Raw genomic sequence first — 26,259 nt, 5'->3', positions numbered from 1 at the left:
AATACTAGCTAACTGAATCCAACAACATATCAAAAAGATAATCCACCATGATCAATTGGGTTTCATACCAGGGATGCAGGGATGGTTTCACATGTGCAAATCAATAAATGTGATACACCACATAAACATAATTAAAAACAGAAAATCACATGATTATCTCAATAGACTCAGAAAAAGCATTTGACAAAATCCAGCATTCTTTTATGACTAAGACCCTCAGCAAAATTGCCATACAAGGGACATACATTAAGGTAATAAAAGACATCTGGGCTGGGCACAGTGGCTCACGCCTGTAATCCCAGCACTTTGGGAGGCCGAGGTGGGCGGATCACCTGAGGTCGGGAGTTCAAGACCAGCCTGACCAACATGGAGACACCCCGTCTCTACTGAAAATACAAAATTAGCTGGGCGTGGTTGTACATGCTTGTATTCCCAGCTACTCAGGAGGCTAAGGCAGGAGAATTGCTTGAACTCGGGAGGCAGAGGTTGCGGTGAGCCGAGATCACATCATTGCACTCCAGCCTGGGCAACAGGAGTGAAACTCTGTCTCACAAAAAAAGACATCTATGACAAACCCACAGCCACCATTATACTGAATGGAGAAAAGTCAAAAGCCTTCCTCCTGAGAACTGGAACAAGACAAGGATGCCCACTTTCACCACTTATTTATTATTTTTGAGAGAGAGTTTCACTCTTTTGCCCAGGCTGCAGGGCAGTGCCACGATCTCAGCTCAATGCAACCTCCGTCTCCCAGGTTCAAGCAGTTCTCCTGCTTCAGCCTCTCGAGTAGCTGAGCTTACAGGCATGCGCCACCATGCCTGGCTAATTTTGCATTTTTAATAGAGATGAGGTTTCACCACGTTGACCAGGCTGGTCTGGAACTCCTGACCTCAGGTGATCAGCCCGCCTCGGCCTCCCAAAATGCTGGGATTACAGGCATGAGCTACTGTGCCCAGCCCACTTTTACCACTTTTATTCAACATAGTGCTGGAAATCCTAGCCAGAGCAATCAGACAAGAGAAGGAAATAAAGGGTATCCATATTAGTAAAGAGGAAGTCTAACTGTGGTTGTTTGCTGATGATATGATTGTACACCTAGAAAATCCTAAATACACATCCAAAAAGCTCCAATAACTGATAAATTCAGCCAAGTTTCAGGATACAAAATTAATGTACACAAATCAGTAGCTCTGCTATATATGAACAGTGACCAAGCTGAAAATCAAATCAAGAATTCAACCCCTTTTACAGTAGCTGAAAAAAAAAACCAACTTAGGAATATAGCTAACTAAGGAAGCAAGGGACCTCTACAAGGAAAATGACAAAACACTGCTTAAAGAAATTATAGAAAACACAAACAAATGGTAACACATCCCATGCTCATGGATGGGTAGAATCAATATTGTGAAAATGACCATACTGCCAAAAGCAATCTACCGATTCAATGCAATCCCCATCAACATACCACCATCATTTTTAGAACTAGAAAAAAAAAATCCTAAAACTTATACGAAACCATAAAAAAGCCCACATTGCCAAAGCAAGACTTAGCAAAAAGAACAAATCTGGAAGCATCCTATTACCTGATTTCAAGCTATACTCTAAGGACACCAAAACAGCATGACACTGGTATAAAAATAGTCACATAGACCAATGGAACAGAATAGAGAACCCAGAAAGAAAGCCAAATATTTACAGCCAACTGATCTTCAACAAAACAAACAAAAAGTGGGAAAAGGACACCCTATTCAACAAATGGTGCTGGAATAAATGGTGAACACATGTAGAGGAATGAAACTGGATGCTCCTCTCTCACCTTATATAAAAATCAACTGAAGATGATCAAATACTTAAATCTAAGACCTGAAACCTTACAAATTCTAGAAGATAACATTGGAAAAAACCTTCTAGACATTTGCTTAGGCAAAGACTTCATGACCAAGAACCCAAAAGCAAATGCAACAAAAAAATATAAATAGATGGGACTTAATTAAACTAAAAAGCTTCTGCACAGCGGAAGAAATAATCAACAGGGTAAACAGACAACCCATAGAGTGGGAGAAAATCTTCACAATCTATACCTCTGACAAAGGACTAGTATCCAGAATCTACAAGGAACTCAAATAAATCATCAAGAAAAAAACAAACAATCCCATCAAAAAGTGAGCTAAGGACATGAATAGACAATTCTCAAAAGAAGATATACAAGTGGGCAACAAACATATGAAGAAATGCCCAGTGTCAACTAATGATCAGGGAAATGCAAATCAAAACCACAACGCAATACCACCTTACTCCTGCAAGAATGGCAATAATAGGCCGGGCGCGGTGGCTCAAGCCTGTAATACCAGCACTTTGGGAGGCCGAGACGGGTGGATCACGAGGTCAGGAGATCGAGACCATCCTGGTTAACACAGTGAAACCCCATCTCTACTAAAAATACAAACAATTAGCCGGGCGAGGTGGTGGCGCCTGTAGTCCCAGCTACTCGGGAGGCTGAGGCAGGAGAATGGCGTGAACCTGGGAGGTGGAGCTTGCAGTGAGCTGAGATCCAGCCACTGCACTCCAGCCTGGGCGACAGAGCAAGACTCAGTCTCAAAAAAAAAAAAAAAAAAAAAGGAATGGCAATAATAAAAAAATAAAAAAAAATAGATGTCCATGTGGATGTGGTGAAAAGGGAATACTTTTATGTTATGCTGTTGGTGGGAATGTCAATTAATACAACCACTATGGAAAATAGTGTGGAGATTTCTTAAAGAACTAAAAGTAGATCTACTATTTGATCCAGCAATCCCACTACTGGGTATCAACCCAGAGCAAAAGAATTCATTATATGAAAAAGATACTTGAACACGTGTTTATGGCAGAATAATTCACAAATGCAAAAATATGGAAACAGCCCAAATGCCTATCAATCAATGAGTGGATAAAGAAAATGTACACCAGGCACGGTAGCTCATGCCTGTAATCCCAGCACTTTGGGAGGCCAAGGTGGGTGGATCACGAGGTCACGAGTTCAAGACCAGCTTGACTAATATGGTGAAACCTCATCTCTACTAAAAATACAAAATTTAGCCAGGCATGGTGGTGCATGCCTGTAATCCCAGCTACTCGGGAAGCTGAGACAGGAGAATTGCTTGAGCTCAAGAGGTGGAGGTTACAGTGAGCCGAGGTTGCACCACTGCACTCCAGCCTGGGTGACAGAGTGAGAGTCTGTCTGGAAAAAAAAAAAATAGAAGAAGACAATGTAGTATATTTATACCATGGAATACTACTCAGCCATAGAAAGGAATGAAATAATGGCATTTACAGTAACCTGGATGGATTTGGAGAACATTATTCTAAGTAATTCTAAGTAATTCAGGAATGGAAAACCAAACATCATATGTTCTCACTCATAGTGGGAGCTAAGCTATGAGGATTCAAAAGCGTAAGAATGATACCATGGACTTTGGGGACTCAGGGGAAAGGGTGGAAGGAGGGTGAGGGAAAAAAGACTACACGTTGGGTACAGTGTACTCTGCTTGAGTGATGGGTGTACCAAAATCTCAGAAATCACCACTAAAGAACTGATTCGTGCAACCAAACACCTCTTGTTTTCCCAAAAGCTTTTGAAAAAAATAAAAACTTCCATGCATCTAATAACATGACTTCAAAATATATTCAGCAAAAAACTGAGAGAACTACAATGATAAATACATATATTTATGGTGAGATTTTAATATAATTCCTCAGTACTTTGCAAAATGGGGAAAATATCTGCTAACATACAAGATGATATAGTTTGAATATATGTCCCTGCCAAATATAATGTTGAATTGTAATCTCTAATGTTAGAGTTAAGGTCTTGTGGGAGGTATTTGGGTGATCCCTCATGGCTTGGTGATGTCCTTGCAATAGTAAGTGAGTTCTTGCAAGATCCGGTTGTTGTAAATTGTGGCACCTCCCCCCGCACTCACTCTCTTGCTCCTGTTTCTGCCATGTGAGACCCCTGCTTTTGCTTCACCTTCCACCATGAGTAAAAGTTTCTTGTGACCTCCCTAGATGCAGATGCTGGTGCCATGCTTCCTGTACATCCTTCAGAACCATAGCTAATTAAACCTTTTCTAAATTACCCAATCTGAGGTATTTCTTTATAGCAATGCAAGAATGGCCTAACAGAAAATTGGTTCTGAGAGTGCGGTATTGCTAATAGCAATATGGGGTATTTCACCTGAAAATGTGGAAACAGCTTAGGAACTGGGTAACAGGCAGAGGTTGAAAGAATTTAGAGGGCTCAGAAGAAGAAAGGAAGATGAGGGAAAATTTGGAACTTCTTCTAAGAAGTTAACCAGTCTCTAGACTGGTTAAATTATTGTGACCAAAATGGTGATAGTGATATGGACAGTGAAGTTCAAGCTAAAGAGGTCTCAGATGGAAATGAGGAACTTACTGGGAGCTGGAGCAAAGGTTATGCGTGTTATGCCTTAGCAAAAAATTTGGCTACATTCTGTTTATGCCCTAGGGACCTATAGACATTTTAACTTCAGAGTGACGATCTAGGGTATTTGGTGGAAGGAACGTCCGAGCAGCAGTGTTCAAGTTGTGACCTGGCTGATTCTAACAGCCTATGCTCAGAAGTGGGAGCAAATAAATGACTTAGAGTTGGAATTTATATTTAAATAGCAAGCAGAGCTTAAGAGTGTGGAAAATTCACAGCCTGGCCTTGTGGTAGAGAAATAAAATACTTTTTTTTGGGGAGAGGAATTCAAGCAGGGTATGGAGCAACACCTTGCTGGAGATATTTTCATAACCGAAAGGGAGCCAAGTGCTAATTGTCAAGACAAAGGTAAAAGAGCTTTGAAGCATTTCAGATATCTAAGACTGCAGCCCCTCTCATCACATACCCTGAGACCTAGGAGGACCAAACAGTTTCGTGGTCCAGGTCCAGGGCCCTGCTGCTCTGCGCAGGCTTGGGACACTGCTCCCTGCATCCCAGCTGCTCTGGCATTAGCCCCTGCTCAAAGAGCCTCAGATACAGCTTGGACTGCTGCTGTAGAGATTTCAAGCCATAAGCTTTGGTGGCTTCCACGTGGCATTAAGCCTGTAGGTGTGCAGAGTGCAAGAGTGAATGAGGTTTGGCAGCCTCCACCTAGGTATCACAGGATTTACAAGAAAGTCTGGATGCCCAGGCAGAAGCCTGCTGCAGGGACAGAGCCCTCACAGAGAACCTCTACTAGGGCAGTATGGAAGGGAAATGTGGGGATGGAGCTCCCACACAGTGTCCCCACCAGGGCACTGCCTAGTGGAACTGTAGGAAGGGGGCCAACTACCTTCTAGACCCCAGAATGGTGAAGCCACTGGCAGCTTGTACACTGCTCCAGGAAAAGCCACAGGCTCCCAACAACCTGTAATAGCAGCTGCAGAGGCTGAACACTGCAAAGCCATAGGGGCAGTGCTGCCCAAGGTCTTGGGAGCCCACCTCTTGCACCAGTGTTCCCTGAATGTGGGTCATGGAGTCAAAGGAGATTACTTTGGAGCTTCAAGATTTGATGACTGCCCTGCTGGGTTTTGAGCTTGCATGGGGCCTGTAGCCCCTTTCTTTTAGCCAACTTCTGCCTTTTAGAAGAAGAATTTTTTCTTAATGCTGGTACTACCTCTGTATCTTGAAGTAGAGAACTTGTTTTGATTTTACAGGCCCATAGGTGGAAGGAACTCATTTCCAGATGAGACTTTGGACTTGGGACTTTTGACGAGGTTGATGCTGGAATGAGTTAAGACTTTGGGAGACTGTTGGGAAGACATGATTGCATTTTGTAATATAAGGAGGACATGAGATTTGTGGCGCCAAGGGCAGAATGATATAGTTTGAATACATGTCCTGGCCAAATCTCATGTTCAATTGTAATTTGCAGTGTTGGAGGTGGGGCCTGGTGGGAGGTGTGTGGGTCATGGGGAAGGATGACATGGTACTGTCATGCCTTGGTGCTGTCTTCATGATAGTGAGTTCTTGTGAGATCTGATTGTTGAAAAGTGTGGCAGCCCCCATCATACTCTCCTGCTCCTTCTCCTGCCATGTGAGATACCTGCTCCAACTTTACCTTCCACCATTAGTAAAAGCTTCCTGGAGCCTACCCAGAAGCAGACGCTGGTGCCATACTTCCTGTACAGCCTGCAGAACCATGAGCTAATCAAACCTCTTTTCTTATAAATTACCCAGTCTCAGGTATTTATGCCAGTGCAAAAATGGCCTAACACACAAGATTTGAATGAAGTAACTAATAAGTTTGAGCTGATAGACATGAAGATCACACCTCCCAACTTCAGAATACACATTCTTTTCAAACAAGCATAGAACATTTATGAAAAGTGACCTCAAACTATGTCATCAACCAAGTTGTAATTATCAAAGGATTAGTGTCATACAGACTAATCCTCTGACCACAGTGGAATTAAACTAGAAACTATGACCAAAAGATTACTATGAATAGTTGTAGAAATGTGTTTCAGAATCACCTTTGGTTTAAAAAGAAGCTGTAACAGCATTCGGAAAATATTTTTAACTGTATGATAACAAAAATACTATGAGTCAAAACTTGGGGGTTGGGGAAGTAGCTAGCACATGCTTAACTTTAATTACTTTTATTAAAAAAGATGAAATCCTGAAAACAGTTAAATGTTGAAATTAGAAGGTTAGAAAAAGATGCAAAATAGGCCCAAAGAAAACAAATGGAAGGTTAGGTGCAGTGGCTCATGCCTATAATCCTGGCAGTTTGGGAAGCTGAGGTGGGAGGATTGCTTAGGCCAGGAGTTTTAGACTAGCCTGGGCAACATAGTGAGACCCCGTTTCCACAAAAAATTAGTTGGGCATGGTGGTGTACACCTGTGGTTCTAGCTACTTGGAAGGCTGAGGCATGAGGATCCCTTAATCCTAGGAAGTTGAGGCTGCAGTGAGCCATGATCATGCCACTGCACTCCAGCCTGGGCAACAGAGTGCTACTCTGTCTCAAAAAAAAAAAAAAAAGAAAAAAAAGAGGCCGGATGTGGTGGCTCATTCCTGTAATCACAGCACTTTGGGAGGCTGAGGCAGGCAGATTGCTTGAGCTCAGGAGTTCCAGACCAGGCTGGACAACCTGACAAAATCCTGTCTACAAAAAATACAAAAATTAGTTGGGTGTGGTGGCGCATGCCTGTGGTCCCAGCTACTCAGGAGGCTGAGGTGGGACAATCATCGCTTGACCCTGGGAGGCAGAGGTTGCTGTGAGCTGTGATTGTGCCACTGCCCACCAGCTTGGATGACAGAGTGAGACTCTGTCTCAAAAAAAACAAAACAAAAAAAAAAAAAAAGAAAGAAAGCAGATGAAAGGAAATGATAGTAATAATTCCGTGTTATACAATGGAGATTACTGTAAAAGCTAGCAATGTTGACAAATACCTGGTGAGATTGATTTAAAAACAAGAGAGGTACAAATAAGCAATATTAGGAATCAGAGAACAGATGTTGTAGATATTAAAATTATATGAATAATACTATGAGCAACTTCATGCTAAAACGTTTGAAAACTTAGAGAAAATGAATATCTAGACAAATATAACTTACCAAAACTGACTTCAAAAAAATAGAAAGCCTGAATAATGCTATAATTTATAAATAAAATAAACCAGTAGTCAAATATTTCTTCTTACAGGAAAGTTCAGGCTCAACTGGTTTTACTAGCAAATTCCACCTAATTCTTCCAGGAAATAGAAACTCATTTTGTAAAGCTATGATAATTTCAGTGTAAAAACCTTTTGAGAGCAATATGAGAAATGGAAATTATAGGCCAGCCTTGCTTGGAAACATACATGTAAAAATCATAAAACATGAACAATTCAAGTCCAGCAGTGCGTAAAAAAGGGAAGAGGACTCCTTCAACCTCTGGATACATATTATATACTCTAAACCAGCCCTTTCAAATGCAGCAGCCTGGGTGTCTTTGGAGGGTCGATTGTGCCTCATTGCTTAACTAGATCAGAGCATTTTCAGCTCTTGATTGCGTTAGAGAAAAGAAAACACACCAGGAACTTGGGATTTAGTGGTGTCTCCTGTGAGCCTTAAAAAATGAACAAAGTACCCTTTTATTTCTTTCCCTTTGTGTACATAGCTGGGAGGGGGCTAGGCTGTGGAATTACGCTGTTTGCAGAGGCCTTTAACAACCAGTTTGGTGGTGCTTAGAAACCTGCGGGAAGTTGGGGAGGGGCCTATGGTGGGGGAAGCCATCTGCTGGGTGGTGGGTGATGGGGGAGCCCTCTGGACCTGACCGAGGCTTCTGAACTGCTTTAGAAGATGTCAGTTTGGGGCTGGGCCAGAGAAGAGGATCCCTGGCCCCTCCCACCCCATCCCTGCCCTGTGTAATTCTCTTACTTTGTCTTAAAATTAATGGAAAAATGAGAAAGGAGCAACTTTGTTTGAAATCTTAGCTTTTTATCTGGATTTAGTTTACATTCTCAAGTTTTAGGGATACCTGGGTGCAAAATTCCCAAACGTGTTGTGTCAGAGGCTGAAGTACAGGATATAGTTCTGAGACCTGTTTTTCTATGCCTTCCTGTTCCTAAGTGCTTGTCGTTTTATGAATACTACTGTCAGAGCTTATTAATTTTGCCTTTTATCTCTCAGCAAGGATTAAGGAAAAAGAAATGAGCACTTCTCCATATAAGTTAAATGCTACACAACTGATACCTGAGAGTTAATTTTGTGGTTTCTCAGGGTTAATTTATAATAAAAGATGAATGGATTGGGATATTAGGGAGGGGTTTTCCATAATCCTTATTAATGGAATATTGACTATTAAAATTGGAAATGCTTTGAAGAGCATCTCACTGCCATCCCTTTTTTGTGACATAGATGAGGCAGCTGAAGCACAAGGTTGTGAAGAGATTGACCCTGAAACACAGTGTTAGTAAGAGGCAGGACTGGGCTGCAGCTCTGGGTTTTTGACTTCCAGTCACGTGTTTGTCCGTTGTCCCTTGATACCTTACTACATCCCAAGAACTAGTAATTCTTTTTCCAACAAGGAGACAGGCGTTTGCATTACATTTTAATTTCTGGCCAGATCTTCTTTCTATTCCAACATTCTCCAAATGCTGTTAGTAATTTGGAAAACACACACACCTCTCAGACAGTTTTTACCATATCTTGCAAGTAAACTTGGTCTTGGTGTTTCCGAACTTGGTCCAAGTAGCTCACTCAAATTTCATTTCAAAGCAGCCATCCACCATCTTATACCCAAAGGACTGACACTTTGCTCTGATCATCTCTAATCTATACACTCCAGAGGCTCCTGCTGGAGGGACAAGGTATGCATTTTTTGAATAAATAATGTTTCATTTAGTTGTCTCCTCCTGTCTCTTCTCCTTGGTTCATAGTAGAGTTGGGGTGAATGATGGATGTGGGAAGAATTAGAGTCTTGTCTGTTCTGAGTAATGCAACTCTAGGTTCTTTTTATACGGAAGCAGAATGTCAGGGAGGAAATGGTGCTAGCCGTAGAGTGTTGCTTTGGACCAGGGACAGTGGATTTGGAGTCAGGAGATGGAAACAGACTAACTGCTGTTTCCAGTTAGTCTTATTTGTTAATAATGTGGGAACTCACAGGGCTATTGTAAAGGCCTTTTTTTTTTTTTTAAAGACAAGATATAAATGGAAAATTGTGTAAATCATGAAGTGATTTACAAATAATATATTATTAATAAGGAATGTAAAGGGAGTATTGGTTTTTATGGAAAAGGGTACTGGAGGGGTTTGGGCTCTGGTGGTGACCGAGTAGAGAGAAAGAGGTGGAGACAGCAGTCAGGGTGTAATAGACAAATTCCTCAACTTAGAAGGGAAAAAAAAAAAAAAAAGAGCCCCTTCCTCCCATAAAGTTATCATTTATTTATTTAGTGACAGAGTGTCACTCTCTCACCCAGGCTGGAGTGCAATGGTGCGACCTCAGCTTACTGCTACCTCCATCTCCTGGAGTCAAGAAATTCTCCTGCCTCAGCCTCCCGAGGAGCTGGGATTACAGGCGTCCGCTACCTCACCCGGCTAATTAAGTTATCTTTTAAAGATTTACTTTTTTTTTTCTTTTTAGCACAGTATTATTATAATTCTGATTTCCACATATGAACTGGGATAATTTGTCTTTTAAGCCATTCAAGTGGCTTGAACAAATCTGTAGTGTTTCATCAAACCCAGGTTAAAGCAGCAATATCGATTTGCCTCACATTTGAAAATAGCTAAAGGAATTCTAAAGCTGAAGAAAAGATTTTGTGTTTTGCTTTGCTTAAATACACCTTCAGATAGTATGGGGGAATCCTTTTCAGCCAGGACAAAGGGCTTGAATGCATCATATCTCTAGGGAAAGCCCAAGAAAGAAAATACTGAGTCATATTTTTGAACTCAGAGAGGACTTGTTAAAAACTTGCCCAAGGTCCCCTGTGAGTTGGTTGTTAGCATTGAAACCAGAATAGAGAGCTCACGATGGCCAGATGGGTCCTCTTTACATTTTGCTATGCTGACATATTTCATCAGTCAGGACTCTAGGTGCAAGTGACTGAAAACCCAACTCAATGTGGCTTACACAAAACTAAATAAAACAAAAAAGGGAATGTACTGGCTTATTTAACTAGAAGGTGCAAGGATAGATCTAGCTTCAGGTGTGGCAAATTATATTACCAGGACTTGGTTTGTTTCCCTTTCTCTGGGTTGGATCCAATCTCCACAAATTTTTCCCTTATATTGACAAGATGGTGGCCAGGAGCTTTAGGTCTTGAGGCTTAGACCTTGCAACTTCAAGTAAAACTGAAAAGGAAGGTTTTTTTTTTTTTTCCCCAAGAGTTCAAACAGAAATCTGTGCCTGACTCTCAGTGATCTGAAACAGGCCGTGCGGATCTCCTATACTGTGGCCCAGTGGATGCAATTCTCTCATTTGCAACCTAAGCCACATGCCTACCTGAATCAGGGGACGAAGCTGACAGCACCTGAATCTTTTGAATGGAGAGTGGGAGAAGGAGTTTCTCAGAGGAAAACTGGGGTGCAATTTCTAGAAGAGTGAAAAATCAGCAGATGTTCAACATGGTAGAGCTTTCTTAAAGGGAGCTTTAATTCTAGTAAGTGGGTGTGGGTGTGAAGGATTTTATTTTTCACTGTTGAGTTTTAAAAGTATTGACAAATGATTATTACTCAAAGTACTTCCCACTTTTCTTGGTTAAAAGTGCCATCCTTGAATTTCTAATATTCTTTGTTGGTGGTGTCCCTACTGCCACATATGACTTGTTTGGTATTGGCAATTTTGGTCATGTTAACTACAACTAAAAATGTCAGAAATAAAGAAATTTTACATAATTACAAAAGTTGCTTATCACTTGTAAAATGAGCTTAGGAGCATTTTTAACTTTTAAGGAATTTGTTTTAGTTCGTTGGCTGCATGAGTCCTCTACACGCTTACATGGCTGTTTATTTATTATTTTGCGTTAGGATTTTTTGTATTTGGTGTCTTTGAGTAGAGTTCATTACAATTTCTTTTTCAAATCACATTTATGTTCTGCAGAAGTATATTTGTTGATATATCTAGAGGGTTGCAACATATTAGTAGTTATTAAGCAAAAGAAGTAGACTTATAATATCTAATTTGTGTTAAAAAAAAAAAAAAAAAAGACCACTGTGCCCATGGTCATTGTCTCTAGGGGATAAGTAATATCACATTGAACATTATTTTTTGAGTTTTTCTGTGCTTTTCAAGCTTGTAAACATGGAACCATATTTTAAAACTAGTTTTGTTTGTTTGTTTGTTTTTTTGAGACAGAGATTTTTGCTCTGTTGCCCAGGCTGGCATGTAGTGATGCGATCTCAGCTCACTGCAACCTCTGCCTACCAGGTTCAAGCCATTCTCCTTCCTCAGCCTCCTGAGTAGCTGGGATTACAGGTGCATGCTAATATAGCTGGCTAATTTTTATATTTTTAGTAGAGATGGGGTTTCACCATGTTGACCAGGCTGGTCTCAAATTCCTGACCTCAAGTGATCTGCCCACCTCAGCCTCCCAAAGTGCTGGGATTACAGGCATGAGCCACTGCACCTGGCTGTAAAACTAGTTTTAATAACAATCAGTTATTTCCTTACATGGTGTTCCTTACTCACTGTCAGTTATTTTGTGAATCATTGTAAGGATTCAGAATCTAATTTTTTTTTCATTGATAAACTGGACTTCATGAAAATTAAAAGTTTTTGCTTCGCAAAAGACACTGTTAGTGACAAGTCACAGTTTGGGAGAAGATATTTGCAACATATGTATCTGATAAAGGACTCTTGTCCAACAAACATTTTTTTAAAACCCTTAAAATTTAGGCTGGGTGCAGTGCTCCAGCCTATAATCCCAGAACTTTGGCAGGCTGCGGTGGGCGGATCACGTGAGGCCAGGAGTTTGAGACCAGCCTGATCAACATAGTGAAACCCCGTCTCTACTAAAAAACCACAAAAATTCGCCAGGCCTGGTGGCGTGTGCCTATAGTCCCTGCTAGTCTGGGGGCTGAGGCATAAGAATTGCTCGAACCTGGGAGACGGAGGCTGCAGTGAGCCAAGATGGCGCTAGTGCACTCCAGCCTGGGTGACAGAGTGAGACTGCGTCTCAAAACAAAAACGAAACCAACCAACCAATCAAACAAACACTTCTTAAAACTTGACAGTAAGTAAACAACCTGATTAAAAATTTTTTCAAAGGCCAGGAATGATGGCTGGCATTTGTAATCCCAGTACTTTGGGAGGCTGAGGCAGGAAGATCCCTTGAACCCAGAAGTTTGAGACCAGCCTGGCCAACATAATGGGACCCTGTCTCTGCAAAATGTTAAAAAATTAGCCAGACATGGTGGTTCATGCCTGTGGTCCCAGCTACTCAGGAGGCTGAGGTGGGAGGATTGCTTGAGCCCTGGAGGTTGAGGCTGCAGTTGAGCCTTGATTATGCCACTGGACTTCAGTCTGGGTGACAGAGGGTGACCCTGTCTCAAAATAAATACATGAATGAATGAATGGGTGAATGAATGACACCTCACCAGAGAAGATATACTAGTGGCAAGCAAGCATATGAAAAGGTGCTTCACATCATAGATCATTAGCAAAATGGAAATTAAAACAGCAGTGAGTACCACTACACAGCTATTAGAAAGGCCAAAATCCAGAACACTTGTAACGCCAAATGCTGGCAAAGACGTAGAGCAACAGGAACTATCATTTATTGCTGGTAGCAATGCATAATGATACCAAATATCTTATACTTTAGAAGATAGCTTGGCTGTTTCTTACAAACTAAACATACCCTTACCACACAGTCCAGCAGTCATCCTCCTTGGTATTACCCAAATGAGTTGAAAACTTGTATCAACACAAAAACTTGCACATGGATGTTTGCAGCATCTGTATACGTTTCAAAATTTGGAAGCAACTAAGATGTTCATCAGTAGCTCAATGGATAAATAAACTGTGGTACATCCAGACATCCTAGTATTTCATGCTAGGATGAAATGAGCTCTCAAGCCATGAAAAGATGTAGAACATTAAATGCATATTACCAAGTGAGAGAAGCCAATTGGAAAAGGCTATATACTGTGTGATTCCAACCATAAGACATCCCGGAAAAGGCAAAACTATAGAGACAGTAAAAAATATCAGTGCTCGTCAGGGGCTAAGGGGGAGGGAGGGAGAATGCAGAGCATAGCGGACTTTAAGGCAATGAGACTATTTTGTATGGTACCATAATTAATCTGTAGGTTTAAAAAAGAGCATAAATCTACATGTTGTATTTATAAGATGTAAATACTTGTAGAGTTCTGAATGTGTAACCGATTACCTAGACCTCTTAGGAGGTGGAGTATTTTGTAAGTCTTAAAAGCAAGTTGAAAAGAAAAAACAAGGTGATCAATTTAAAACCATCCTTGCCTGAATACTGACCAAACAACTTCAGACTGGATACAAGATGCAGGGGAAATACATCTCTAATGTAATATAAATTGTCTAAAAAATAAATGAATGTAGTATACTTTAGTAGTTGTTTTTACCTACTGTGTTCACACAAACGGGGCCATGAAAGACTCAACCTGCTTTGGAACTGCTGAGGCTGGGTTTCCCACCAGTTTATCATCTTCCAGCTAGAGGTGTTATCTTGCAAGCCACACATCCTTTCTGGGCCTCAGTTTCCTTCTGGCTACACCATGAGAAGTTTGTCTTAGTTGATGTCTAATATCCTTTTCACCTGAATCCCTTTAGTGAGCCCTAGGGCCTGGCTCTTCTGAATATGGTGGAAGCTAAAATGAGGCTTATCGCAGAGCTCTGTTCCCTTGCCCCAGGCCTACTCACTCTATTTATTATCTCCACCTCCATTATCTCTAAATCTGAAGGCCAGAGGGAAAGCATCTTTTCATCAGTCTCCTGCTGATGCCCGAATCCCACCCCTGGAGATTCTGATGTAATTGGCCTGGGTGTAGCTTGGGAGTCAGGAGTCTTAAGCTTCCCAGGTGATTCCAATATGTAGTCAAGGTTGCGACTCACTGATGTAAAGCCTTATCACAGTTCCTGATGCATAGTAGGTTCTCAATAACTGGGAAACAGGATTATGGGAGTTCAGTGCATGAAAGAATCGTAGGTAAACTGGAGGGAGAGATTCCTGGGGGCATTTCATGAAGGCAGTGGCATTTTACCCGGCCCTTAAAGAAAAGCAAAAAGATCTGGAAGCTGGAAAGCCTGGGCCATTGATGTGAGCTAGTGCCGAAGTATATGAATATTACATACATGTCTGTAGGTTTGTGCTTCTGTCACAAAAGAGTTGAAGGTCTCAACTCTGATTGGATGATCATCCTCTAAGAGGATGTTACATGTATTATATGTTACATTATTTATTGCTATGTAACAAATTATCCCAAATCTTTTGTCTTAAAATAATAATTATTTATTATCTTTCACTTTTTTCTTTTTTTTTTTTTGAGATGGAGTTTTGTTCTTGTTGCCCAGGCTGGAGTGCAGTGGCATGGTCTCGGCTCACTGCAACCTCTGTCTCCTGGGTTCAAGTGATTCTCCTGTCTCAGCCTCCCGAGTAGCTTGGATTACAGGCAACTGCCACCATGCCTGGCTAAGTTTTGTATCTTTAGTAGAGACGGGGTTTTGCCTTATTGGCCAGGCTGGTCTCAAACTCTTGACCTCAGGTGGTCCACCCACTTTGGCCTCCCAAAGTGTTGGGATTACAGGCATGAGCCACTGCGCCTGGCCTTATCTTTCACTGTTTCTACAGGTCAGAAATACATATGAGGCACAGAGGGATGGCTTGCTTCTTCTCATCAGTATCTGTGGCCTCATCTGAAATACTTGGGGTTAGAATCATCTGTAGATTCATTTATTCTTACGTTGTCTTAGTTCATTTTGGGCTGCTATAACAATACCATAAACTGGGTAGCTTATAAATAACACAAATTTATTTCTCACGATTCTGGAGGCTGGGAAGTCTCAGATCAAGGCGTTGGCAGATTTGATGTCTGGTGAGGGCCCTTTCCTGGGTTGCAGACTGCTGACTTCTTGCTGTGTCCCCATATGGTGGAAGGGTGGAGCTAGCTCTCTAGGGTCTCTTTTATAAGGACACTAATCCTAATCATAAGGGTGGAGACTAACGGTCCCACCTCCTAATACTATCACATTGGGGGGCATTAGATTTCCCCATATGAATTTGGGGCAGACACAAACATTCAGCATAACACATGTCTGTGGCTGATGCTGCTGTTGGATGAGGGGCTAGCTGGGCATGTGAGCTAGAACACTTAAATCTGGGCTTCCTTACAGTGTGGTAGCTGGGTTCCAATGCAAGCATCTTGAGAGATAGGGAACTAGGCAGAAGTGGTATCCTTTTTATGACCTCATGTTGGAAGACTCATAGCATAATTCCCAGCTGATTTTATTGTGAGAAACGAGTCACTGAGTCCAGCCCATATTCAAGGGAAGGTGAATTTAGATTCTACGTTTTGAGGGGAGGAATGTATAATAATTTGCAGATTTTTTTTTTGTTGTTTGTTTTTTTGAGATGGAGTCTTTGTCTCCCAGGCTGGAGTGTAGTGACAGGATTTCAGCTCACTGCAACCTCCGCCTCCCGGGTTCAAGTGATTCTCCTGCCTCAGCCTTCTGAGTAGCTGAAATTATAGGCACATGCCACCACACCCAGCTAATTTTTGTGTTTTTAGTAGAGATGGGGTTTCACCATGTTGGTCAGGCTGGTCTCAAACTCCTGACTTTGTGATCTGCCTGCCTCAGCCTCCCAATGTGCTGGGATTACAGGCGTGAGCCACTGCACCTGGCCCAATTTTTTGTATTTTTTTTTTGAGACGGAGTCTTGCTCTGTCACCCAGGCGGGAGTGCAGTGGCCAGATCTCAGCTCACTGTAAGCTCTGCCTCCTGGGTTCACGCCATTCTCCTGCCTCAGCCTCCCGAGTAGCTGGGACTACAGGCGCCTGCCACCTTGCCCAGCTAGTTTTTTGTATTTTTTAGTAGAGACGGGGTTTCACCGTGTTAGCCAGGATGGTCTCGATCTCCTGACCTCGTGATCCGCCCGTCTCGGCCTCCCAAAGTGCTGGGATTACGGACTTGAGCCACCGCTCCTGGCCTAATTTTTTGTATTTTTAGTAGAGACAGGGTTTCACCAATTGGCCAGGCTGGTTTCAAACTCCTGACCTCATGATCCACCCACCTCGGCCTCCCAAAGTGCTGGGATTACAGGCGTGAACTACGGCACCTGGTCAGCATATTTTTTTTTTTTTTTTTGAGATGGAGTCTTGCTCTGTTACCAGGCTGGAGTTCAGTGGCGCTGTCTCACCTCACTGCAACCTCCGCTTCTCGGGTTCGAGTGATTCTCCTGCCTCAGCCTCCCGAATAGCTGGGACTACAGGTGTGCGCCACCACGCCCAGCTAATTTTTGTATTTTTAGTAGAGATGGGGTTTCACTGTGTTGGTCAGGCTCGGCTTGATCTCTTGACCTCGTGATCCGCCCGCCTTGGCCTCCCAAAGTGCTGGGATTACAGGAGTGAGCCACCATGCCCAGCCCAGATTGTATTTTTTAAACCACCTCATTTTGTAAAGTCCTAGTTCCTATTATGGCTTGACTTTGGAATATGAAGATATGACTTCAAGTCTCATTACTATTTTTTCCTAGCAGCGTTGGGTGAATCAGTTAATCTCTAACACCTTGTCATCTTCTTTAATGTTGTAGAAGGAGAAAACAGTACTCACCTCAGAAGATTAATAAGAGGCAAATGAGAGTCATGTATGTGAATATATTTTGCTAACTATAAACAAATGCACATTATTAAAATTAATGAACATATATAACTGCATTATTTGTATAACTAAAAATACTTTTTAAAGAAGAGACCTTTGTAGTATATAGTATTGGCAGGCGAGAGGGCAGAGGTTGGGTTGTTTTCATCCTTAGCTATATTCTGTTGTATTTTGTAGTCAGTTCCATACAGTAGTAACACTCCCTCAGCCTGAGGGAGTAGGATAGGCAGTCAGATTAGCCAGGTGGGTATGAGGCAAGAAGAAGTGGTGAGGCCAGCATGGAGCCAGAGAAAAGGCAGGATAGGCGAGAATTAGGTAAGATCCCTGGTGGGGTGGGTTAAGGTAGGGAGCCAAGGAGAAGCTCTGACAAAAGCTTCAGGAGCCTTCACCAATTGTTCCATTAAATGAATAGACAACACTCTGATAATATGTATATATTTTTCACTAAGTGACTGATTTCATCCTGGGGTACGTTTACAAAATTCTAGGTTGTTTTAGTAGGAGAGATGACAAGTTGTTTCCCACCTGTGGGTTTTGCTTCATGCCAGCCTTGCTTGATTTTGCCTGGCTTTATTCTGTGAACAGAAAGGAGGCTGGAATTCTGAAAAGTTGCTTTAGCCAAATCCTGTGAACAAAGGAGGCCTTGTTCAGGGTTATGCACGTCAGCTTTTGGAGGAATTTAATTCATCAGCTCAGATCTCTGCTTTTCAAGTTGTTGCTCTAGCTAGCATTGTGTTTCCCTGTGTCTGTGACGGAGTAAGTCTTATGTAGGAGCAGGCACTGCTAGTTTACCTTGCCGAGGCCTGTGCCCAGCTCTAGTTACACCACTGAGTTCAGCCTGGGCAGATCCAGGCCCTAGCGGTCCTAAATGGACACCAGCAATGAACCAAAAAGAGGAAGGCACGTTTTGTTAATGTGCTTGGCTCATTCATGGCCACATGGATGCTGTACTGACACAAAATTCAGGAATTGGGAATGATAGCTTCGTTCCTGTCAGTTGCCTCCCCACCTGCAACTGAAATTTCCTGAGATGTTACCAGTGTTGACTAGTTTGGATCTTGGACTACTAGGAGTGAGGCCGGGAGCACATAAACCATTCCTGAAACCTGCTCCCTGATGGTAGGTTTATTTCCCCTGGAGATGGGTAACATTGAGCCCTGAAAGGTGGTTTGAAAAAGTTACTGTTTTGATCCGCTGAATGACATTCTAGACCCTGGGAAGACTTGTGGGAAATTTCTTAGGGCCTGGGGGATTCCAGCTCCATGTGGGGAGAAGTTGTATGCCGTATGTGTTGCCCTGTAATGCTGGGCAACCGATGGCATTATGCTACCAGGGTGAGCGTGTGGCTGCCGTTTTCTTCATTTTTGTCTCATTCTGTTTCCCTTGACAGGGCAATTTGGTTTTGATGCTGTGCCAGAAATCTTCTGACAATGAGTTACTGGAACTTGGAAAAAAAGAACTGTGTGCAGTACCGCAGGCATTTTCTGGTGGACAACAGTGTGTTTCATGGTAAGCTGTCTCTTGTATTTATATAGTTGGATCTTTTATTTTGTTTCTGACAGGCCTTTTATTCTAGCACTCTAGATGCAAATATGGTATAATTGTTGGATGGAACCAAGAGCTTGAGTTAACTTGTTTATGAATAATTACCCAAGAAGTCCCATTGCACTTACTATCTCCAGTTGTAAGCAACAGGCCCCACCTCAACAACTACAATAGTGTTATCTCTCTCTACTTGGTGGGGTAGCTGGTACCAGTGCCTTCCCTCTTCTACCACACTGTCAACTCCAGTGATATCCCTTTCTGATGTTTGTAATTATTTTGGGCGAGGGCCATATATTGTTCAGTTAATATTTTTGGATCACCAGTCAATGCTTATTACTAGCAGAGCGTAGCCTTCCAAACTGAGATGTTAGAGGGTGCTTGTGGCCACCTGCTTTAGACACTTATTGAAGAGAAGTCCACCCACTTTTATTGCTGTCCTTTAGGGCTTTAAGACTTATTTGTATATTATGTCCCATATAAAAACAGAACAGAACAGTTTGCAGTCCTAAACTGTTACTATCAGGGTAGAGGACTGCCGCTGTGAATCAGAGAGGAATCAGTATTAGTCATTTTCATGGCAAACCAAGACAAATTGCCTTTACCCTGCTGGTATCTGTTTGTTTGTGGTATACAGTCAAGGATAAGCTCTGTCAATCCTGCTGTCAAGATACCCTAGGGTGAAACCGGTTTAAAAGCCAAAGACTTATGTGGTGCCAGAATTTTTGGAGTAATCTCCATCAGAGGCCTGTGGAACTGTAGAGGGAAGAGACAGATTTCAGGGGCAGTGGAGTGGTCTTTAACAGAATCCTGTAATCTAAGCTGCTTTCACTTTTCTAAGATTGGTTGTTCTGAAGTCTTCCCCAATTTGATGACAGACTTAATGTTTATTATTGCTTTAAACTAAGTTTAAGATAACACATTTAACCTTACTTTATTAAGCACTTTAGTGTTTATAGTGTTTTTTCAACATTCATTATACCACCTCAGTAAAAGGCCTTATACAGTAGAGAATGACTTCATTTTACAGATGAAGAAAGAGAAACAGATGAAATAACTGCCCAAGTTGATGTAACTAATTAGGTATTAGCAAGGTCAGCATGAAAATTTCTGCCTCCACCTTTCTAGGTTGATTCTCTTGACATTCCAGTGGTGAAATGCCCTTAGCAGAGGAGACGTGGCAATGGCGACTTGACACTGTGGCACTGAGGTTCTGCGTTGCTTTTCTCTGAGCCTTAGCCAAGGGTCCTGTTCATTGCTTTATCTCTCATGCAGTGTTTCATTTCTGTATTTTTCTGTTGCAAATTTATTTGTATTAAAAAAGAGTAAACATGATAATAGAAGAATCACGGGATTTAGAAGAACTAGGCTTATTTTTTTCAAGCTTTATTTTGTGCCAGTTTTTAAAGAGTTTAGATTTAAGTGCCTTGAACTCATTATTATTTTCATTATTTTAGAATACCTTTATTCAGAGATCTCAAAGTCTATAATGATTTAAAAAAATTTCTATGTATTTTTATAGTCATATTACCAATTAGTTTATTACTATATTGCAGATATTTATGCTAAGGGCTTGATGAACATTAACATTGTCATCCTGGATCCTTTCAAGGACTTTGCCATAGCTATTATTCAACCAATTTTATGAACGGGGGAACTAAAGCTTTTGGAGATTGTGAAATGGTGACCTAAAATTCAAATCCTGATCTGCCTAATTCCAACACCTCACTATTTTTTCTTCTTTCAGGCTGCCATCTCCATTTTAATAAAAAAAATTAACATTCTGAGGCTTAAGTTCTATATAACAGTATTTACTGTGTTACTGATTAGCAGTGTATGATCTTGGACAAGTTATATAATCTTTCAGGAACTCAGTTCTCTTTTCTGTGAAATGAGCATGCTGATCTCAATGATTTTTGAGGCTGTTTCCATAGAAGTTCTAAACTCAGATTCCACTGAAGTATTTCTGAGAATTACAATTACTGCATTGTCTGAGCTCCCTTTTCACTAAACACAAGATACACAAGGGGGCAGTATAATACTTAAAATATGAATTGGTTACTTACATTCAAGAATTACTCTTTCAAAAGGGTTTAAGAGATATTAAATCCTCCCAAGATTAAAAGAATCAAAGCCGATTAGAACAATGATTCTATTCATTTATAATACAGCAATAACTTTATATATTTCTGATAGTGTAAAATATCATTTTGGATTTCCTTGCCTCAGGATATGTTGTAATTCAGGAAATAAAGATGCCTTTTGCTCTTCTTCTATCTCTGCTGAAAAAGAATCTGTTAACATAACCAAATCAACCAAAACAAAAAGAAACAAAACTTCTTCCATAAACAGGAAAGAACCATTTCCCGTGTAGAATAATAGACTTTTGGAATAAGCATACTTGCATGTGCAAATGATGCCAGCCAGGTTCTTTTTCTACAGACAGACTTCAGCAGTGTTGCCAGGATAAAAGAGCTACATTAAAATGAGAACTCTAAAATGGTCAATAGCAGCAAAAATAAAAATGTAACATTTGTGTAGTTTCACAGTTCATAAAGCATATTCATAGCCTCATTTTCTGATTATAGAGGTGGTAGATTCTCACTGGAAACAATTTAGAATATTACCCACAATCCCAGAACCCAAAGAGAAAGAGACTATTAAACCTACTGTTAAGAATTCGCTTATGTCTGGTCTTTTATCTACTTACTATTTCATCTTCACATTTCTGAGGCAGAAATGAAATATTGGAAAGGTTGGGAAATAGTGCTTAACGGAAATGAACTGGTTGGTTGAATTGACTTCTATGTCCAATGATGAGTGAAACCTTGTTAGGAATGATGAATTTTTCTATTTCCCTCTTGTCTGTCTTTTGCCTGAATTTTTAGGAAAAACCCAAAGGAATTTGCACCTATTAGAGAAACTAATCTCCGGGATTTCCCCCTACTTGACTTTTATTCTTCTGATATGTTTGCAATAGAAAAAAATCTTGAGCAAAGAATGTTTGGTGCCATATGAACCTTGCCTTAATGGCTTATACCTTCATGATTTATCCTGATTTGAAAATTGCCTGTATCTTCAGCTGCTTCTCTTGTTTTCAGTGAATTGCAGTGTTTTTTTTTCCGACCTGGGATACAGTCTTGATTATTAACCAGTGACCAGTGTATTTGCAATTAATATTCATGTGCAATTTCTTATGCACATAAGCCTTTCCAAACATTTGAGCTCCTTAATAAGTGACTTGATGTTTGTTTTCACGTACTGCTAGTTGTAATTGTACTATTGGAAAAAGTATTAATTGCTTTCCCGTAAGTTATTAGGGCATCATCTCAACTTCTTATAGGAAAATTTACTTTTGTTGCCATCATGTTATTAAACGAATATTTCTGAATAACCATTACAAATCTAGACTAGAAACATTTTGGACTGAATTAGGAGTATCTCTTACTATCTGGGGATAAAATTAAGGGTAATTCTCTTATTAAATATTTATGAAGTATGCCTTTTCAAGAAGTTGCCCTATATATATATATGTTAATACTTTTACTTTGCCTTAGAACTACATTTTAAGAACACTAATTGACTTAGTTAATTAATTAAATGATTACTTTTTATCCAGCCTCCCCTTCCTGACCACAGACCTAGTTGGTGATGTGAGGGTAGAAACTTGACCGCTAGTCTGTAAAGGAAAGTAGGTTGAAATGGGATCCTGAAGACTAGTACTAATCCAAGTTTAACAACTAACTTGTGTAGCCTCATGTCACTTCTGGGGCCGCCCGTTTCCCTGTCTTTCAAGTGTGGATTGTGCCAGATTGTAAAGTTCCCTTGTAGGAGCAAGGTGTGAGGTCTCTGTGTAGTCAAACATCAAGATAGGTGTATGATAGATGGAAGTGTTCTTCAGACCGGGGGTATGAGAATGAAAGCCTGGCAAGATGGCATTGAAGAGAGGATAAGATTTCTTTTTGGACTGTAAACTTTGTAGTTAGTGTTGCACTGGCAAAATGCTGCATTTCCCTTTAGGGGAGAGAGGTGGGGTGTGTGTGTGTGTGTGTGTGTGTGTGTGTGTGTGTGTGAATGGTCACAGGTTTCTCCTGACCATGGAGAGACCAATATCTAGGACTGACACACAAGCTTTCAGGACAAACGTGATTATATTAAACAATGAAGAGTGAAAAGCTCTCCCTCACTGGAGTTCCATCTGCACTGGAAGAAAAGAGAAGAATGCCAGATTCTGACTGGTAAATATGCAAGGAGAATGAAATTATGCAAAAGTGAATTAGGGTTCCAATTGATTTCAGCTAGTTTATTAGACTTTGGCAGCCTGCCTGCTTTCAGTTTGTGAGTCTTCACTAGATTTTATGTTAGAGTGGCATTTCTTTACTGAATCAAAGTCTAGCTTTTCAAGCCATAACTTTATAAGCATTATTTTCTAGGTCCAGAAAATACGTGTGCACATAGAATTCCTATTAATGCAATGACAATCAAGATTTCGTGAACATTATTAAGATTAAAAGTGTCAGGCTGGGTGCAGTGGTTCACGCCTGTAATCCCAGCACTCTGGGAGGCCAAGGCAGGTGGATGACCTGAGGTCAGGAGTTTGAGACCAGCCTGGCCAACATGGCGAAACCCTGTCTCTATTAAAAATACAAAAAATTAGCTGGGTGTGGGGGTGGGCGCGTGTAATCCCAGCTACTCGGGAGGCCAAGGCAGGAGAGTCACTTGAACCTGGGAGGTGGAGGTTGCAGTGAGCCGAGATGGCACCACTGCACTCCAGCATGGGTAACAAGAGCAAAACTCTGTCTCAAAAAAAAAAAAAAAAAAAAAAAACAAAAAAAAAAAACACAAAAGATAAAAGATTAAAAGTATTATCATTAAATTATTAGAGAGGACCAGGGAAAAATTTCAAAGACAAATTGAAGAGGAAGAGTTAAAAAAAAAAAAAAAAAAAAAAAAAGAAGATAGGCCTTAAGGGAGAAAATATATTTGAATCATTTAAGTTTTATAAATTATAATAGAACTAATTCTGGAAGCAGCATTGCCCAGTAGCTTTCTTTTATTGGCCCCAACCACAAGGCTCTCCACCTCCCAGTGACAGCCACCGAAGCAGAAAGCATCAGGGCAGGTATCCTTTGAGGCCTATGATGGGCAGGTGCATCTTGCAGGTGGTGAAGATTTAGACAGAGGGAGGCATGGCCTGACCCAGGTGTGACACTTTGTAGGGGCTCCCACTGGCTGAGTTACTCTGGGTGAGTTGTTCTCTTTGGGACTAAGTTTTCCGTATCAGCAAAATGCTGGCATTTAGGGAAAATGACCTCTAAGTTTCTAAGTGCTAACATTTTAAGAAATGCGAGATTGTCTACCTCCCCTACTCACCCTACTTTTAAACAGAGGCTAATTGGAGAATTTGCTATGAGTTAACTGACCACATTGATTTATCTCCTTTTCTTCTTCCCCTGTCTGAAGGAAATCACAGCCATCCATTTAGGCCTTACAAAAGAGGATATTTATGTCTGGTTTAGAACACAAAGGAAACAACCTTTAATGTGAGCTGGTATGAAATACACTTGTTCTATGACCTTTTGGGAACATATGCTCTTCTTTGATGTCTTGGAGATATAAAAATTCTCAATGAAAGCCTCTCAGTGAATGGTACTTATTTATATTTTAAAATCTAAAGTTCTTTCCTTTTTTTGGTCTTTCTTTATGATGAGCATTCCATTTATAACTGGTTTATTGAGCATTTTCAACCTAGTGCAGCATATATGCTTCAGTGAATGCTTCAGAAAATACTTTGTCCCATTGTAGCATCTTGGGTAGATTCTATTACTTTCTGGCTAATTTTGGCAATTAAGTGTCCAGTCCATTTTAAAATTTCAATCTCAGATTCATTAAGCCCTCTTACCCCCTGACCTGGCTGTTGGTGGTTGAAGGTGGGGGTTCCTCTGTCTCTGCTATACTCCTTCCCCTTGAAGGAGAATTCAAGGCCCTGTTGCACAGATTTTGGTACAAGGAAGAGAGCAGGGGCCTTTTGTCCCACATGTCCCTGTTGTATGTCAGCAGCAATGAGGTGATCCAGACTCCCTCTGCTTTCATCATCTGTAGATTCTCAGTTTTTTTTTTTTTTTTTTTTATTATACTTTAAGTTCTAGGGTACATGTGCAGAACGTGCAGGTTTGTTACATATGTATACATGTGCCATGTTGGTGTGCTGCACCCATCAACTCGTCAGCACCCATCAATTCATCATTTATATCAGGTATAACTCCCCAATGCAATCCCTCCCCCCTCCCCTCTCCCCATGATAGGCCCCATTGTGTGATGTTCCCCTTCCTTCCCGAGTCCAAGTGAGCTCATTGTTCAGTTCCCACCTATGAGTGAGAACATGCGGTGTTTGGTTTTCTCTTCTTGTGATAGTTTGCTAAGAATGATGGTTTCCAGCTGCATCCATGTCCCTACAAAGGACGCAAACTCATCCTTTTTTATGGCTGCATAGTATTCCATGGTGTATATGTGCCACATTTTCTTAATCCAGTCTGTCACTGATGGACATTTGGGTTGATTCCAAGTCTTTGCTATTGTGAATAGTGCCGCAATAAACATACGTGTGCATGTGTCTTTGTAGTAGCATGATTTATAATCCTTTGGGTATATACCCAGTAGTGGGATGGCTGGGTCATATGGTACATCTAGTTCTAGATCCTTGAGGAATTGCCATACTCTTTTCCATAATGGTTGAACTAGTTTACAATCCCACCAACAGTGTAAAAGTGTTCCTATTTCTCCACATCCTCTCCAACACCTGTTGTTTCCTGATTTTTTAATGATTGCCATTCTAACTGGTGTGAGATGGTATCTCATTGTGGTTTTGATTTGCATTTCTCTGATGGCCAGTGATGATGAGCATTTTTTCATGTGTCTGTTGGCTGTATGAATGTCTTCTTTTGAGAAATGTCTGTTCATATCCTTTCCCCACTTTTTGATGGGGTTGTTTGATTTTTTCTTGTATATTTGTTTGAGTTCTTTGTAGATTCTGGAAATTAGCCCTTTGTCAGATAAGTAGATTGCAAAAATTTTCTCCCATTCTGTAGGTTGCCTGTTCACTCTGATGGTAGTTTCTTTTGCTGTGCAGAAGCTCTTTAGTTTAATGAGATCCCATTTGTCAATTTTGGCTTTTGCTGCCGTTGCTTTTGGTGTTTTAGACATGAAGTCCTTGCCCATGCCTATGTCCTGAATGGTACTACCTAGATTTTCTTCTAGGGTTTTTATGGTATTAGGTCTAACATTTAAGTCTCTAATCCATCTTGAATTAATCTTCGTATAAGGAGTAAGGAAAGGATCCAGTTTCAGCTTTCTACTTATGGCTAGCCAATTTTCCCAGCACCATTTATTAAATAGGGAATCCTTTCCCCATTTCTTGTTT

General features: G+C 40.9%; 1 protein-coding gene across 3 annotated transcripts in view; it reads left to right on the top strand.

Moving 5' to 3' along the window:
- PLCH1 (phospholipase C eta 1) overlaps positions 1-26,259 on the top strand; it is a 281,678-nt gene that overhangs the window by 21,026 nt on the left and 234,393 nt on the right. For all 3 annotated transcript variants that reach the window (XM_023192289.2, XM_023192290.2, XM_023192288.2), the window contains exon 2: positions 18,688-18,806. In XM_023192289.2, coding sequence (XP_023048057.1) covers positions 18,728-18,806 — 79 coding nt within the window. In that variant the 5' untranslated portion in view covers positions 18,688-18,727. The remainder of the gene's footprint in view (positions 1-18,687; positions 18,807-26,259) is intronic.

The sequence above is a fragment of the Piliocolobus tephrosceles genome, chromosome 2, assembly GCF_002776525.5.
Source record: "Piliocolobus tephrosceles isolate RC106 chromosome 2, ASM277652v3, whole genome shotgun sequence".
NCBI classification, from domain to species: Eukaryota; Metazoa; Chordata; class Mammalia; order Primates; family Cercopithecidae; genus Piliocolobus; species Piliocolobus tephrosceles.
The sequence above is the reverse complement of the archived record's forward strand: the minus strand, read 5'-3'. Positions and strand labels throughout refer to the sequence as shown.